Genomic DNA, 15,459 nt, shown 5'->3' with positions numbered 1-15,459 from the left:
CTGGACGCCAGCCGGGCTCCTCCGGTGTTCAGCTTCCCCACGGAACCCCACCGTGCTGCTACTCGTTGAATAGCTGCCCTCCCCTCCGTCGTGTCACCCCGAAACTCATACTGTTGTCTTCTTTCCACCTGGGCAGGACATGAGGAAACACGTCATCATGACGCTGCTGGACACGGAGCAGTCCTACGTGGAGTCCTTGCGCACCTTGATGCAGGTAACGTGGCCACAATCGGGGACCATGTCATGGCGTGACCCGTCCCTTCCTTGTCACTGTCCCCAGGACCCCCAAGTAGGACCCCCATCTGTGGGTGCTCTACCCAACACTGATGGACTGACTGACCGGGGACGGGTGTCACAGTTGTTGGGGACAGCGGGACCAGAGGTGGGAGCAGCGTGGCTGTAGTGCCAAGAACGGGGTGTGAGGGTCACCTCTGTCCCCCAAATCAAGCCCGTAACGTTCCCGGTGGGTCAGTCACCTGGCCGGTGTCTTGTCCTTTCCCCTTCCCTTGCTCACCCCCTCCCAAAAAGCTCTTCCTTTTGTTGCACCCCATCTTCTAGGCCATTGTTGATGGCCATCCCATGATGGGGGACCTCTTACACCCCCTGTTCCCCCAATTTTCTGCTCAGCTTCATCACCTGCCTAGGGCTTTTCTCCGTCTTTTTTTTTCTCTTTACTGAGCTGGTTCCAACCCCTTTGGAGCAGCCTGGCCGGAGGGTCCACCCCACGTTTCAGATGTTAATGAAGGCGTTTCAGAAGGTTAATGGTGGTCAACGCCCTGCCTGGGCGTAGGTATGGGCTGTCCAACCACTTCGCTGCAGGTAGAAGCACCTAAAAGAAATCAGAGCTCTGCAGTACCTGTGGGACATCTACTGGGCATGTCCATGAGAGCATGGGGCACTCATCATCCCCCTGCGGGGATGCCCCCCCATGGTGGACCCAGGTGTGCTCTGACAGATGTTGCTGCAGGAGGGAAGGAGCCTTTGAGGCTGCTCCGAGTGTAGATGTTGGCTTGGAGGAGCGAGGGGACCCTAGCTCTGGGGTTTATTTTGGGGGAGATTGTGCAAGGTTTGGGGTCTAGTGGTGTCCCTGCTCATCTTGGCATGGACAGAAACTGTCCCATGGGCTGTGTCCTCCTGTGAGATGCGACAGGAGTCTGCTTGGAGAGAGGACAGCCATTCTGGGGGTTCCCCACTGGAGGGACAGGCTGGGCACGGGTGCAAGACACAGGTTCTTAATTCCTGAGCTCTTCCTTGTGGGACAGATCCTGGCACGGTGCAACCAGGGGGACCTGGCTTTCTGGGAGGAGTAACAGTGCTCCAGACCCTGTCTTAGCTCGGACAAGGTGCTTGGATCTGTGATGTGGCTTAGTGGCATGTAGCATGGTGGCTAACAGGGATAGGGACCACCTTGGAGCATCATCTTCCAGCCAAGCCAGATGGTACATGGGCAAGTCCTGCCTGCGCTCCCTGTCTGCCAAGGCAAGGGCTGCCTCCAAGCTCTTCTTCCCCATCTGGTCCTCACTCCCACAGTTTCATAGTGGGTGGGATGCACGGCACAGATCAGCCCAGCTCCCACTGGAGGTGTTGGCCACAGTAGGGCAGATGAGGGAGGTTAGGAGCCTCAGGAAGGGCTTGGCCCTTCTAAGCTGGTTTTGCATGAGATACCCACCTGAGGAACCTTATCCCTGGGGGATGACTGCTCACTCAGCAGGTTGGATGGAGATGTCCAAAGCAGTTCGGGGTGGGGAAGAGGAAGGGGGGATGTTCTTGTCTTCACCATTTATCTCCATGGTCTTCCCAACATCCTGAAGGACACCAGCACTCTCTACTGGTTGGGCTGAAGAGGAGGCAAGTCCTGAGAAGACCTTCATCCTGCATCCCTTGCAAATTCTCTCCCATTCCCACAGGCACTGCTCCCCTCTGCAGCTCTGCCCCACAGGGGGTAGAAAGGGCTTTCATAGCAGAGCTATCCACCCAGCCTCGCAGAGGACCTTCTCTTGTCTTGCTTTTCCTACTGACCCCAAGCATAGCTCATTGGCCATTGCCCAAGAGGTGCTGATGGCAAGGTGGTCCAGGCCTTAACCCAGGCCTTCACCCCACTCACTCCAGCCCCTCCTGGTCCCAAACACCCTAAATCCTACTGGGAACTTGCTGGGCTTTGGATCCCAGGGTTGTGCTGCTGTGATTCCTCAGCTGGGTCAGGCTCTGTAGCAGATGGAGGTGACCAAGGCTCACAACAGGAAAACTTAGGAGCCTTCTCAAGGCTGTGGCTGGGTGACAAAGGTTGCTGTGCTTTGGGGTTCCTCTTGCACCCCTGCCCTGCTCTGCCATGGGGATGCACTGGGGCGGATGGGTGGGACCCAGGGAAGTTGGGGTCCAAAACCTACTGGGACCCAGCACTGTCTGGTCTTTCTGATGCATCCCACAAGCCAACGTTCACCAAAGGACACCCCTGCTGCAGGATTCCACTGACCCCCCTGCTTTTAGGTGTTGAAAAATTCGTATTGGTGGGGTGGAAAGAGAAATTGATGGGAATCCCGATGTCTTTTCTTCCCCACAGGGTTACATGAAGCCCCTGAAGCAGCCAGAGAACTCGCTCTTGTGTGACCCATCGCTGGTGGACGAGATCTTCGACCAGATCCCCGAGCTGCTGGAGCACCACGAGCAGTTCCTGGAGCAGATCCACGACTGTGTGCAGAACTGGCACGAGAAGCAGAAAGTGGGCGACCTCCTCGTGCAGTCGGTAGGTCCTCACAGGGTGGCTTTTCCCTGGGGAACCCAGCCGTGACCTCTCTTGGGCATGGCCCCAGCATGGAGAGGTTTTTGGAGCAGGAGGCAGGCAAGTGATTAAAGGACAGGCCAAACACGCCTGAGATGGAGAACAGGAGACAATCTCCAGGCCTGCAGTCTGCTTAGCGTAACGGCGGGGTGTTGCAGCGACCAGCCAGGTCTGCTTCTGTCTCAGGAGCTGAAAAATCGAGGGGGGGCGGGCGGTAGGCAAGCCCTCCCCACTCCAGTCCAGAGCCAGGATTAACCCTTGGGACAGCTTTTCCTAGGCGTGCCCTAGGAGGTCCGTGCTGGATCTATATACCCTTCCCACCCCCTGCTCTTTTCCCCTCCCAGTTCTCCAAGGATGTGTTGGTGAACATCTACTCCGCCTACATCGATAACTTCCTCAACGCCAAGGATGCTGTCAGGATTGCCAAGGAAGCCCGGCCGGCGTTCATGAAGTTCCTGGAGGTGGGTCCTGGTTCTTCTCCCCATAGATGTCGGCCAAAGTCCATAACCACCTCTAAGGCTGCTGGTGGGGTGGGGTGGGGTTGATGGGAGTCAACTGGTAACCTGTGGTCAGGCTGGGATTTTCCCCCTCCCACCACCACTTTGGTTTCATTGCAAGGAGGCTGGGTTGGGATGAAGCAGAATCACTCTGGGTGGTGTAAGAGTGTCACTCCAACCCAAACGGGTGTTGCTCGAGGTCCTGGGCTTGGTGGGACACTGGGTCCTTGCTGTGTGCCACCTGATGAGGCCATCCTTTGTCCCCCACCGGTGTTTTGCAGCAAAGCATGAGGGAGAACAAGGAGAAGCAGGCTCTGTCCGACCTGATGATCAAGCCGGTGCAGAGGATCCCACGATACGAGCTGCTGGTGAAGGTGGGTGTGGGCAGGAGGGTGGCTGTGCCATGCTGGGAGCTGGTGAGACCATGGCTCCTCCTCACCTCCATGTAATGGAGCTTTTAGGGGGGGTCTCACGTCTCTTCTGCCCCCTTTTTCCATCCCTTGATGATAAAATGATGCCTTTGGGCATGCGTATGGCTCTGGGGATGGTCAGCCTGAGGATTGTCACCTTGCTGTGCCCTGCCCAGAATGTCCCTGTGGGTGCACTGTCCCCTTCTCCTTTACCTTTCTGCTGGGATGTTGGACACTGCAGTGCCATTTTGGGACCAGTTGCACTGTCACCCCTTCCGTGCCTCAGTTTCCCCATACCAGAGTCACTCTCCCCAGCACTGAGGCTGGTGGGGATGGACCTTTGTAGAATCCCAGACTGGTTTGAGTGGGAAGGGACCTCAAAGCCCATCTAGTCTCACCCTCTGCCATGTGCAGGGACACCCTCCACTAGCCCAGGTTGTCCAAGGCCCCATCCAACCTGGCCTTGAACACCTCCAGGGATGAATTTCCAGCATCCATACAAGGTGATATCATGCTCTCAGGATCTGGTGGCCTCTGTAGAGGTGTCAAAGACCAGGCTGGTGCTGGCCAAAGCTCAAGGATTCATTTCTTTGTGAAGCCTTTCCTGTGTGAGGCTGGTTTCCATCCCCATCATCCAGAGCAGCAGTGGTAGGAGCTCCTGCTTGGGGGGTGTCCTGGCATCACCAATGCCCAGACTTTACCTGCAATGACCTCCCATGGTAGGACCTGCTGAAGCACACACCAGAGGACCACCCTGACCACCCATTCCTCATCGATGCCCAGCGCAACATTAAGCAGGTGGCTGAGAGAATCAACAAGGGCATGAAGAGCGCGGAGGAGGTGGAGAGGAACGCCCGGATCGTGCAGGAGATTGAGTCCCACATCGAAGGGATGGAAGACGTATGTATGGGGGTCCTTACATGGGATCAACCTTTCCTTGTCCCTGTGAGGGTCTTACATGGGATCAACCTTTCCTTGTCCCTAAAAGTCAACCATTTCTTCTCTTGCTGGGTTACCACAGGCTGGACTACTTGTTTTCTCCTCCAGGTCCTGCTTTCCCCATCATCACTTGGCCTTGGTGGGCTCCCAGGGGGTTTGGGAAGGGGTTGGAGTGCCAGTTCTGAGCCAAGGGGCCATAGGGACAGGGATGAAGCCCATGAGCATCCCCCTGCTGTGGTTGCCCACTCACAAATGTCCTTGTCCCCACAGCTCCAGGCCCCACTCCGCAGGTTCCTGCGCCAGGAGATGGTCGTGGAAGTGGTAAGAGCGGGATGATCCCTTGTTGCCATTGGGCCATGGGACCCCACGCTGGGTGGGGCAGTGGGAGGCTGTGATTGAGGCTTATGGGAGGCTACAGATGGGTGGATGGATGGATGGATGGATGGATGGATGGATGGATGGATGGATGGATGGATGGATGCATGGATGCATGGATGGATGCATGGATGCATGGATGATGGGTGATGGATGGAAGGATGGGTGGGTGGGTGGATGGATGACAGATTCATGAGGACAATATAAAATTCCCCAAATGTGTGGAAAGATAAGATGGGTTTGAGACCAGGCAGGAGACAGGGAGAACCTGCAGCAGCCCCAGGCCAAGGGATGGACAGGGCGACTGGAGGTGGAGCCACTGGGGGTCCTGGTAAGGCCATGCCTGGTGTTCCCATGGCCCTGGTGCTTCCCTGGAGTGGGACCCTGTGACTTTGCCCACACAGCCACTGCACCCACGTCCCCTTTCACCATCATGAGGGCACAGCCACTCCCCATGCAGATGATGGTGTGGGACCCCTCCTTGTGCCAAGGTAGCACATGGGGAAACTGAGGCAGAGACCACTCCCAGTGCCAGAAGTAGGGGTGGGGCTGACATTAACTCCTTGGTGTCTCCCACTGCCCTGCAGAAGGCGGTGGGTGGGAAGAAGGACCGCTCTTTCTTCCTCTTCACGGATCTGCTGGTGTGCACGACGTTGAAGCGCAAGTCAGGGTCCCTCCGCCGCAGCTCCATGAGCCTGTGAGTACCACGCTGGGTGGGATCCACCATGATTAACCCACAGCACTGCAGTTGCTCTCAACAGCTGGGCTGTCTTTAGGGTGCTGGGGATGTGGGTGCAGCTCATCACCCCCCTCTCAACCTCACAGGTACACAGCAGCCAGTGTGATTGACACCGCCAGCAAGTACAAACTGCTCTGGAAGCTGCCACTCGATGACGTGGACATCGTCAAAGGTCTGCCTGCTGGAGTGTCTCATCCCACCCCAAAACCCATCGCTTACCCCTGGATGGCAAGGGATTAGGTTCTCCTGCGTGGGGAAGGAGAGGTTAATGCCATGTACATGTCCCTGCACAGGTGCCTCACAAGCCACCAACCGAGAAAGCATCCAGAAGAGCATCTGCCGCCTGGATGAAGACCTCAGCACGCTGGGGCAAGTCAGCAAGCTGTCAGAGACTCTCAGCTTCCCCCACCAGGTATGGGGACAATGACCCTAGTGCTGTCTTCTGGCTGGGAGCATTCCCTGTGGGACCACACAGGATGTCCTCAGCAGGAGGGAGAATCTGTGGAAGGACCTCAGAGGACCTGGATGCCACCAGCCCTAAGGCCACAGGGAGGGTTGGGGCTGCTTCTGAAGCATGCTTGGGGTTGTCACATGGTGCCCCTGGTGCTATTTCCTAGCCAGACACCTTCCCCTGGGGACTGCCTTGGATGCCCTTGATGGGAAGGAGAGGTTCTGGAAGGGCTGGTGGCCATTAGTGTCCTCTAAAGGCCCAGATACCAGCAGCCCCAAAGTCACAATAGGGTTGGGACAACCTCTGAAGGATACTAGGGGATGGACGGGGGCATCATCAGGCTGGTGGTGGCCCATCCCTGAGAACTGAAGCATTGTCCCCATTCCCAGAGCCTGGATGACGTGATCAAGGACCTGATGGCCGCCATCCACCGAGAGCTAGCGGAGAAGCAGTCCCTGTCCTTCAGCATGGCCTTCCCCCCAAACAAGGTGGAGCTCAGCACCACCAAAGCTGATGGCACCGAGTCTTTCATCTTTGAGTTCCCCAACCCTGATGCCCGGATTGGCTTTGAGCAAGCCTTCGAGGATGCAAAGAAGAAGCTGGGTAACACCAGGGACTGGGGAGGTGGATGCAGTGGTGGGCTCAGACTCACGCCCCCACTTCAGTAGACCCTTTTTCCCCATTGCTTCTTCATCCTCCAATTCAATTTTCCCAGCTTCCAGCAAAAACTGCCTGGACCCGGAGTTCCTCAAGGCTATTCCCATCATGAAGACACGGAGCGGGATGCAGGTACTTGGTGGCTGGGTTCAAAGCATCCCTCAGGTCCTCTCCATTCCGGTGGGCTTGCTGCCAGATGCCGCAACCTCTTGCATCATTCCCAAATGACCCAACTCATCCTCATCTTTTTGCTCCTTTGCAGTTTTCTTGTGCTTCTCCCAGCCATGGCAGCCCAGAAAGTTCTCATGAAGTTTGGGTTTGCAACAGCGATGGTTACGTGGGGCAGGTTTGCCTGCTCAGCATCCGTAAGGAGCCCACGGTGGAGGCGTGCATCGCCGTTTGCTCTGCCAGGATCCTCTGCATCGCCTCCGTGCCCGGCCTCAAGCGGGCATATAGGTAGGACATTCCCACTGGCACTACAGAGTCGGTGGGCACAGGGCAATGCTGGAGTTGCTTCTTTTCCCCACCCTCCCTTGGTTGTGGCAGGGAGCGTGCCGAGCCGGTGGGCAGTCCCTCCTCGGAGCCGATGCCGGTGCAGCCAGAAGATGCGGGACCACAGCCATGCCTGCACATCTCCATCTCGGGTTCATCGCTGGAGCTCTCAGAGCCAGTCGACGGTGGGAACAGGGAGCTGGTGCCCTTTGATAGCGATGACACAGATGATGAGTCCTCTCCCAGTCCTTCGGGGACGCTGCAGAGCCAAGCCAGCCACTCCACCATCTCCTCCAGCTTTGGCAGTGAGTCCCTGCTTAGCTAAAAAAAACCCCCACAGATTTGCCCCAAAATCATAAAATCACAGGGTGGTTTGGGTTGAAGGGACCTTTAAAGGTCTTATAGTCCAACCCTTCTGCTGTGGGTCAGGACATTTTCAACTGTATCAGGTCGCTCAGAGCCCCATCCAACCTGACCTTGAATGTCTCCAAGGATGGGGCATCTATCAGCTCTCTGGGCAACCTCTGCCAGTATCTCACCAACTTCATCATAAAAAATTTCTTCCTTCTATCTAATATGAATCTCCCTTCTGGTTTAAAACCATTGCTCCTTGGCCTGTCGCTACAGGCCATACTAAAATGGTGGACAGCTCCATTGTTTCGGCCATTCTGCCTTGTGTTCCTCAGGGAATTCCACAGCTGGAGGCTTTTAAGCCTAGGAAATCCCAGGAAAAGAGGTGTTGTGGGGCATCAGCCTCAGCCCTGTGGTGCTGGGATGGGGCTGGTGGCTTTGGGTAAAACCTGGTGGGTTTGGGGCTCATCATCCCTACTTCCTCCCCGGGCTTGACATCACAAGATGACCCATGGTCTCTTCCCCATCACTTTGGGTGGGTGTCAGGTGCTCCTGGTCTGACTTTTCCCCTCCTCTTCCTCCACAGACGAAGAGATCCCAAGCTGCAAGGAGGCAACAGCAGAGACAACGAGCTCAGAGGAAGAGCAAGAACCTGGCTTCATGCCCATCAGTGGCACCTACAGCCAAAACCGACATGGCGAGAGCCCCACAGATGGACGAGCCCTGCGACGCTCCAGCCGTGGCTCCTTCACCCGGGGCAGCCTCGAGGACCTCCTCAGCCTTGACCCTGAAGCCCATCAGAGCTCCATGTGGTTGGGCACTGAGGATGGCTGGTACGTCTCCAGGATGAGTGGGACTCATTTGTGGGGTGGACCCTGATCCCAGGTGAGCCTCCAGCTTTTCTCTTCTCCTGCAGCATCCATGTGTACCAGTCCTCAGACAACATCCGGAACAGGAAGAACAGCATGAAGATGCAACATGCTGCAGCTGTCATGTGTATCTTGTAAGTGGGGAAGAAGACTTTTCTGCTTCAGGATGTCCACAGTGAGGTGCTTTAGGGTGGCTGAGTGGGGCTCTGTGACCGGTTGTACAAGGGTTTTTCTCCCCACAGGTACCTGGATAACCAGGTCTTTGTGTCGTTGGCCAATGGAGAGCTCATCGTGTACCAGCGGGAGGCAGGTGAGGCCGGATCGGGACCATCAAAGGATGCTGTGGGGGTTAAAAGGCAGTCCCAGTGTGGTGCCTGTTGGGTGGGTGCTTGGGCAGCCCCCCAGGGAGGGATGCTTGGGGTGCAGCAACTTCCCTGCCTCTGCAGGAAGGGAACGGACGTTCCTCAAGAGATGGTGAAGACCAAAAAATCAGAGCCAGGTGGAGCTGTGCATCCTCCCCCTGGTCCCTGCCCACAGCTGGCATGCCCAGGGGATGTCAGCTCATGTCCCTTCTAATGGGGGACCTGGAGATGGGCATCTCCAGCCACTGCATCCTATCAGCTGGGCCAAGATGGGGTTGCTTGGGAATGCTTTAACTACCCACCCTCTTCACACCACCCTCACAGGCCACTTCTGGGACCCCCAAAACTCCAAGTCCCTCTCCCTGGGCTCACCGGGAAGCCCCGTCACCAAGATGGTGGCAGTGGCAGGGAAGCTCTGGTGTGGCTGCCAAAACCGGGTCATCGTCCTCAGCACCACCACGCTGGCGCAAGAGGTACCATGGGAAACAGTGGGAGGGTGGAGGGACAGCGACGGGCATGGGTGGCATTACCAGTGACATCCCCGTGTCTCTGTCGCCCGCAGCACACGCTCCAGGTGGGACAGGACAGCGGGCGCAGTGTCACCTGCATGGTGAGCACGGGGACTGGCGTGTGGGTCGCGCTGCAGAGCAGTGCCCAGGTCCGGCTCTACCACGCCACCAGCTACGAGCAGTTGGCCGAAGCAGATATCACCCCCCCAGTACACAAGATGCTCGCTGGTAAGTCCCACCAGGGGTGGGTCTCCAGTGGGTACCCCATCGCTGTCTCTGGTGGGTACCCATGCCCATCATCTGCCTTGGAAATACAACACCCTCAGCATGCAGTGTTGGGAAATGTAGTATCTCCTGCATCTCAACCAGCTTCGGGCAAGGAGACCCCCTTGGTGATGCTCACAGGTTTCATCCTTGGGGTTATGGTGCTGTGTAATCCCATAGGGAAATAGGGCAGATGGAGAATCCCAGGCAGAAACAGAGCATCCCCTGGGTGGCTTTGTAATCCCCTGCAAGAAGTGGGCAGCCTCTGGGTGGCTGCATGATCTCATGTAGAAACACAGCAGCACCTGGGCGTCGGCGTAATCCCACAGGGTGACAGGGATCCCCTGGGTGGTTTCAGAATCCCACGCAGGAATAGGGCTCCTGTGAGAATGTGCTCTTGCAGCTCGGAAGGGGGATGGGATCCTGGGCTCCATCAGCAGAGGGCTGGCCAGCAGGGACAGGGAGGGGATTGTCTCTCTCTGCTCTGCCCTCTGGAGGCCCCAGCTGGAGTCCTGTGTCCAGAGCTGGGGCCCCAATACAAGAAAGATGTGGGACTGTTGGAGAGGGTTCAGAGGAGCCACGGAGATGATCAGAGGGCTGGAGCACCTTCCCTAGGACGAGAGGCTGAGGGAGCTGGGATTGTTCAGCCTGGAGAAAAGAAGGCTGCAGGGGGACCTCATTGCAGCCTTCTTGTCCCTGAAGGGAGCAGAGAAACAGGAGGGGAATCGGCTTGTTAAAGGGCAGAGACTGGCAGGACAAGGGGGATGGAGTGAAACTGAAGGAGGGAAGGGTGAGATGAGATATTAGGGGGAATTTCTTTACAGAGAGAGAGGTGAGAATCTGGAATAAATTGCCCAGAGAGGGGGGGTGGGTGACCCATTCCTGGAGGTGTTCAAGGCCAGGTTGGATGGGGCCCTGGGCAACCTTATGTAGCTCCAGGCCTGGAGGTTGGTGGCCCTGCCTGTGGCAGGCAGGTGGAGCTCTCTGATCCTTGGGGTCCCTTCCAACCCAGACCAGTCTGTGATTCTATGATTCCATGTAGAAATAGGACAACACCTGGGTACCTGTATAATCCCATGGGGGAATATGGCAGCTCCTAGGTACCTCAAGTGCTGTGTCCAGTATGGGTTCCTCACCATAAGAAAGACATGGAGGTCCAGAGAAGGGCAACCAGGCTGGGGAAGGGGCTGTAAGGCAAATTGGAGTGGTTGAGGGAGCTGGGGGTGTTGAGCCTGGAGAAGAGGAGGCTGAGGGGAGACCATCTCAGCACCTCCACTGACCTGCCAGGAGGGTGCAGAGAGGTGGGTGATGGTCTCTTCAGCCAGGGGACAGGAGATGGGACAAGGGGAAATGGGCTCAAGCTGCACCAGGGCAGGGTCAGCTCAGATGGGAGGGAAAAGTTCTTCCCTGGCAGAGTTGTGGGGCTGTGGAACAGGCTGCCCAGGGAGGAGGCTGAGTCCCCGCCCCTGGGTGTGTTTTAACAGATGGGGAGATGAGGTACTGAGAGATCTGGGTCAGCATAGGAAAGGAACGGTTGGACTTGATGATCTTAAAGGTCTTTTCCAAACTGGTCATTCTGTGATTCTGTAAACCCATGGGGATTACAGCAGCCCCTGGACAGATGCATAATCCCACACAGGAATAGAAGAACCCATGGGGATTTTGTAGTCCCACACAGGAATTGAGCAGTCTCTGAGCATCTGCAAAATCCCACCTGGAAAGAAGGCACCCTCTGGGCACATGTGTTATCCCACATAGAAATAGGGTGGCCCTGGAGGCAGCTGCATAATCCCACACAGATAAAGGGCAACCTATGATCAACTGCATAATCCCAACAGGTAGCAAGGCATCCCCTGGGTGGATTCTTAATCCCATGGAGAAATAGGGCTGTCTTGGATGTCTGAGTAATCCCACGTGGGAATAGGGCATCTCCTGGGCATCTGCATAATCCCACGCAGAATTCAGGCAGCCCAATCTGGCATCACCCCAGGGTGCTTTATACCAGCTGAGGGGTTATGTGGTCCCTTCCCACCCCAAATCCCACATCCCCCAGATAGATACCCTTTGGACCAAAGACCGGTGGCATCGGCGGGGTTCACAGCCAGGCAGGGAGGGATAGTGATGGCTGTGATGCTCCACAGGCTCGGATGCCATTATCCGGCAGCACAAGGCAGCCTGCCTGAGGATCACGGCTCTCCTGGCATGCAAGGATTTGCTGTGGATTGGGACCAGTGCCGGCGTGGTGCTGACCCTCACCACCTCTGCCAAGGCAGCCCCGGCATTGGTGGGGCTCTCCCAGGGTCACACCGGCCACGTCCGCTTCCTCACTGCCATAGAGCTGCCTGATGGCTTCGACCTCCTCTTCCCATTGCCGAGGGAGACAGGTAGGTGGGATGATTTGGGAGAGGGGGGTGGGATCCAATCCTGACCTACTCCAAGGGGTGTGGGTTCTTTACAGAGTCAGGAATGCCAACCCACTTGTGGGTAACTGGGAGCAGCCTTGAAATGTGGTCATTAGAGTGCCTCCTCCATCCTTGCTTTATTAAAATCCAGGGAGAAAAATTGGGGGGAGGGTGGAATTGGGTGCTAAAATGCCCTCCTAGGGCTTGAGTGACCCCAAATTTCACTGGGACACCCTGGTCCCCATGGGTAAAGCCACCAGAAAGCCATGGGCTGAGTCTCACCCAGCCCAGGTGGGATGGGGAGAAGGTGGCAATGGGTGGGGAGGTGATAATTTGGGTGAGAGGGGCTAATATGGGGGGGGATAAGGGGGGCTTTTTGGGAATGGGAGGAGGCTTTTTGGGCCAAGATGTGGTGCTTGGGAAAGTGGTGGTCACAGTAGGAAGATGCTGGTGGGAGGACACTGGTAGGGCTGATGCTGGGCTGATGCTGGTGGGAGGATGTTGGGCTGGGATGATGCTGGGCTGATGCTGGTGGGATGATGTTGGGCTGGGATGGTGCTGGTGGGAGGATGATGCTGATGGGATGTTGCTGGGGAACAGGAGATGGTGGGGGGGAGGGAGAGGCATTTAACAGCACATTGAGGTTCTGCTCTTGGCAGGGGCCGAGAAGACGAACGAGGCAGAGAAACGAGACCCGTCACGCCCCCGCGCCCCAGCCCTCACCCTCTCCAAACCCAAGATGCTGGTGATCAGCGGGGGGGATGGCTACGAGGATTTCCGCCTGACCAGCAGCAGCGAGACAGTGGGCCGGGATGACAGCACCAACCACCTCCTCCTCTGGAGAGCATGAACGGCTGCAGCGCCCCCCCGGGGCTATCCCGGCAAGGAAGGGGGGTGCTGGCCCCCCTATACACAGGGGCGGTGGTCCTGAACCCCCCTCCCCACCACCCCCCACCCCAGCGCCTCTCATCTCCAACCCGGCTGCTCTCTGTGTGCTTGGGGTTGGGCGGGGGGAAAGATGATGACCCCCCAATCCCCCCTCACTGTCCCCCCCACCCCGCACTGGACTCGGGGGAGGGTGGGGGGTGGGGAAACACACTGCTTTTGAGGCCTGGAGAAGATGGGGAGGGGGGCGACATGGACACGTTCGCTTGGGAAGGCGCTAACGAAGGAGGAAGGCGTTAACGAGCATCCCTGGGGACCGGCCGGAGGATGCTGTGCAGCCAGGAACCTGCCTTGCTTGCCGGTTTTGTGTGTGCCTGCTTCGGGGCTGGGAGGGGGGGGGGTTGCAGCGCTGTCACACACCCCTCCCCTTCCTCCCTGGCCACACCGCGGGACCACCCCAGGGACAATACGCCCGCGGTGTCCCCCCCACCCTGGGCCTCCTGCTAACCCGCTCGCTCCATCGCCAGCACCCAGATAGCTCTGTTTGTTTGTCTGTTTGTTTTAAATATATATATATTATATATATATAAACATCCTTATTTATTTGGGGGGAGGGTGTGGCGGAGGGGGAGTGAGGGTCAGGTGCATCGTCACGTCGCTGCTGGTCCCTCTGCTCCAGAGCTGTGGGATTAAAACCCTCCCAGTTCATCACCCAGAGCTGGATCCTGCTGATGGAGATGGACCCCACTGATGGAGATGGACCCTGCAGGGCTGCTGGGGGGGGAGCTGATGGAGGGGAGGAGGATGAAAGTGGGGGATCCAAGCCTCCCCACCCCTCCAATCTCTGCAGTTCCCGTGGGATTTCACAGCCTGAGGAGCGGGATGAAGATGCCACCGATGTTCAAAGCATCTTTTGGATGAGAGCAACCATCTTCACCAGAGCCCGAGGGGGTCCCTCCACCCTAAATAGTGGGGGGATAGCAGTCAGGACCTCAAAACTGAGGCTTTTCCTGGACCAAACTCTCCCATTTGTCTTCTTTTTCCCCTCAGTTTCTCACTTCCACCCCAAGGTCCAGGCGCAGCTGTGCTCCCAGACCTGTGCACCCTGTTGTCCCCACATGAGAGGTGACAACCTGGCAATGAACTGGGGTGTCCCCATCCCCATCTGTGGGTGTCAGTGATTCTGCTGTCCCACGTCCATCTGTCTGTCCATGGGGTGCTGGGGTTATAATTGGGATGACAATGAGGATGTTTTGGGGAAGTGGGGGGGGATAGAATTTCGGTCACTTGGGGGGAGGTCTTTGTCATTAAAGGTCACCTGTGCCAGATGAAGGTAGAGTGGTCTTGTCCTTCGCCTTGTTTGGGGGTGGCAAGGACGGGGTGAGGACAGGGGAGGGGGAATGCCACCCCCTCACCCATCAGCTTTGCTGCAGCCCCCATCGCTGTGATGAAGACCCCAACAGGAGGAAGAATCCCTTCCCACTCCTGGGGATGGTGGAGGGATCCCTCCTGCTGTGTCACGGAGCATGGGGCTGTGTCCCACCCCCTGGGTGTCCCCCAGGGGGGACAGACAGACAAACAGCCTGATCGGGGGGGGGGGGGAGGGGGAGGGCACCAGGGACTCCATTGCCCCAGTAGCCTCTCCGGGGTTGGGGTGGGGGGGGTACGCAATAAGCACCTGGCCTACGACAACGGGGGTGCCTTCAGGGTGGGCAAACCATCCCCTGTGGAGGGGGGCGAGCCAAGGTGGGGGGCGCTTTGGGGCGTGTGGGAAAGTGGGGTGCAGCACCCGTGGGTGCCCCACACAGAGCCCCACCCCCCCGTGAGCCCATATGGGGCCAACCCCCCCCCCTATTTTTATTGCGTTATTAACCCCGCGCGCCCTTATCTTCCCGTTTTCACCCCAAAACCCCCCCACCAGCACCGCCCAGTCTCCCCCCTGCACCTCCCCGCCCCCCGGTGCCTCCCGCGGTTCCCCCCCCACGCCCAGCAGGTGGCGCTGTCCGCAAGGGGCGGGGCTAAGTGCGGGGCGGGCAGCGGGCGGAGCCTCGGGGGTTACGTCAAGGAAAGGGGCGGGGCCTAGAGGGAGTAGCGCGCCGGCGGGTTCATTCATAAGGAGTGGGGGGGGCGCCCAGCGGGGCGGCCCTGCGGGGAGCTCGGTGGGGGGCAGGTAAGGGGTACCCCGGGCTGGGCTCCTCCCCTCTGCTGCTTGGGGGGCTTATCCCGAGCTGGGGGGAGGCGGGGGCAGTTTATTTCGGGATAGGGGGGAGGTGTTCCGAGCTGGGGGGGGTATTCCGAGCTGGGGGGGCTTATTTCGGGGTGGCGGATCTTATCCCAGGATGGGGGGGTCTTATTCCGGGATGGGGGGGGTTCTTACAGGCTGGGAGGGTTTATTTCTGGCTAGGGGGGGACTTTGCTTCGGGCTGGGGGGGCTTATTCCGGGCTGGAGGGACGTTATTCCGGGATGAGGGGGGGCTT

The 15,459-nt window shown here is 57.8% G+C and overlaps 1 protein-coding gene across 1 annotated transcript in view; it reads left to right on the top strand.

The window, feature by feature from the left end:
* Nucleotides 1–14,183, top strand: part of ARHGEF17 (Rho guanine nucleotide exchange factor 17) — a gene marked incomplete at its 5' end in the record, with an annotated part of 36,994 nt that extends 22,811 nt beyond the window's left edge. Inside the window, 20 exons of the mRNA XM_084270100.1 lie at nt 137–214; nt 2,561–2,743; nt 3,124–3,240; nt 3,558–3,650; nt 4,410–4,586; nt 4,896–4,946; nt 5,588–5,697; nt 5,826–5,911; nt 6,033–6,151; nt 6,580–6,793; nt 6,906–6,979; nt 7,110–7,303; nt 7,394–7,644; nt 8,277–8,523; nt 8,607–8,693; nt 8,802–8,869; nt 9,246–9,394; nt 9,484–9,658; nt 11,836–12,078; nt 12,756–14,183. Of these exons, the coding sequence (XP_084126226.1) occupies nt 137–214; nt 2,561–2,743; nt 3,124–3,240; nt 3,558–3,650; nt 4,410–4,586; nt 4,896–4,946; nt 5,588–5,697; nt 5,826–5,911; nt 6,033–6,151; nt 6,580–6,793; nt 6,906–6,979; nt 7,110–7,303; nt 7,394–7,644; nt 8,277–8,523; nt 8,607–8,693; nt 8,802–8,869; nt 9,246–9,394; nt 9,484–9,658; nt 11,836–12,078; nt 12,756–12,946 (2,907 nt within the window). The 3' untranslated portion in view covers nt 12,947–14,183. The remainder of the gene's footprint in view (nt 1–136; nt 215–2,560; nt 2,744–3,123; nt 3,241–3,557; nt 3,651–4,409; nt 4,587–4,895; nt 4,947–5,587; nt 5,698–5,825; nt 5,912–6,032; nt 6,152–6,579; nt 6,794–6,905; nt 6,980–7,109; nt 7,304–7,393; nt 7,645–8,276; nt 8,524–8,606; nt 8,694–8,801; nt 8,870–9,245; nt 9,395–9,483; nt 9,659–11,835; nt 12,079–12,755) is intronic.
* Nucleotides 14,184–15,459: the final 1,276 nt, after the last annotated feature.

Source organism: Gallinula chloropus, assembly GCF_964237585.1.
Source record: "Gallinula chloropus genome assembly, chromosome: 1".
Lineage (NCBI taxonomy): Eukaryota > Metazoa > Chordata > Aves > Gruiformes > Rallidae > Gallinula > Gallinula chloropus.
Note: the sequence above shows the minus strand (reverse complement) of the source record. Positions and strands in the feature narration are given on the sequence as shown.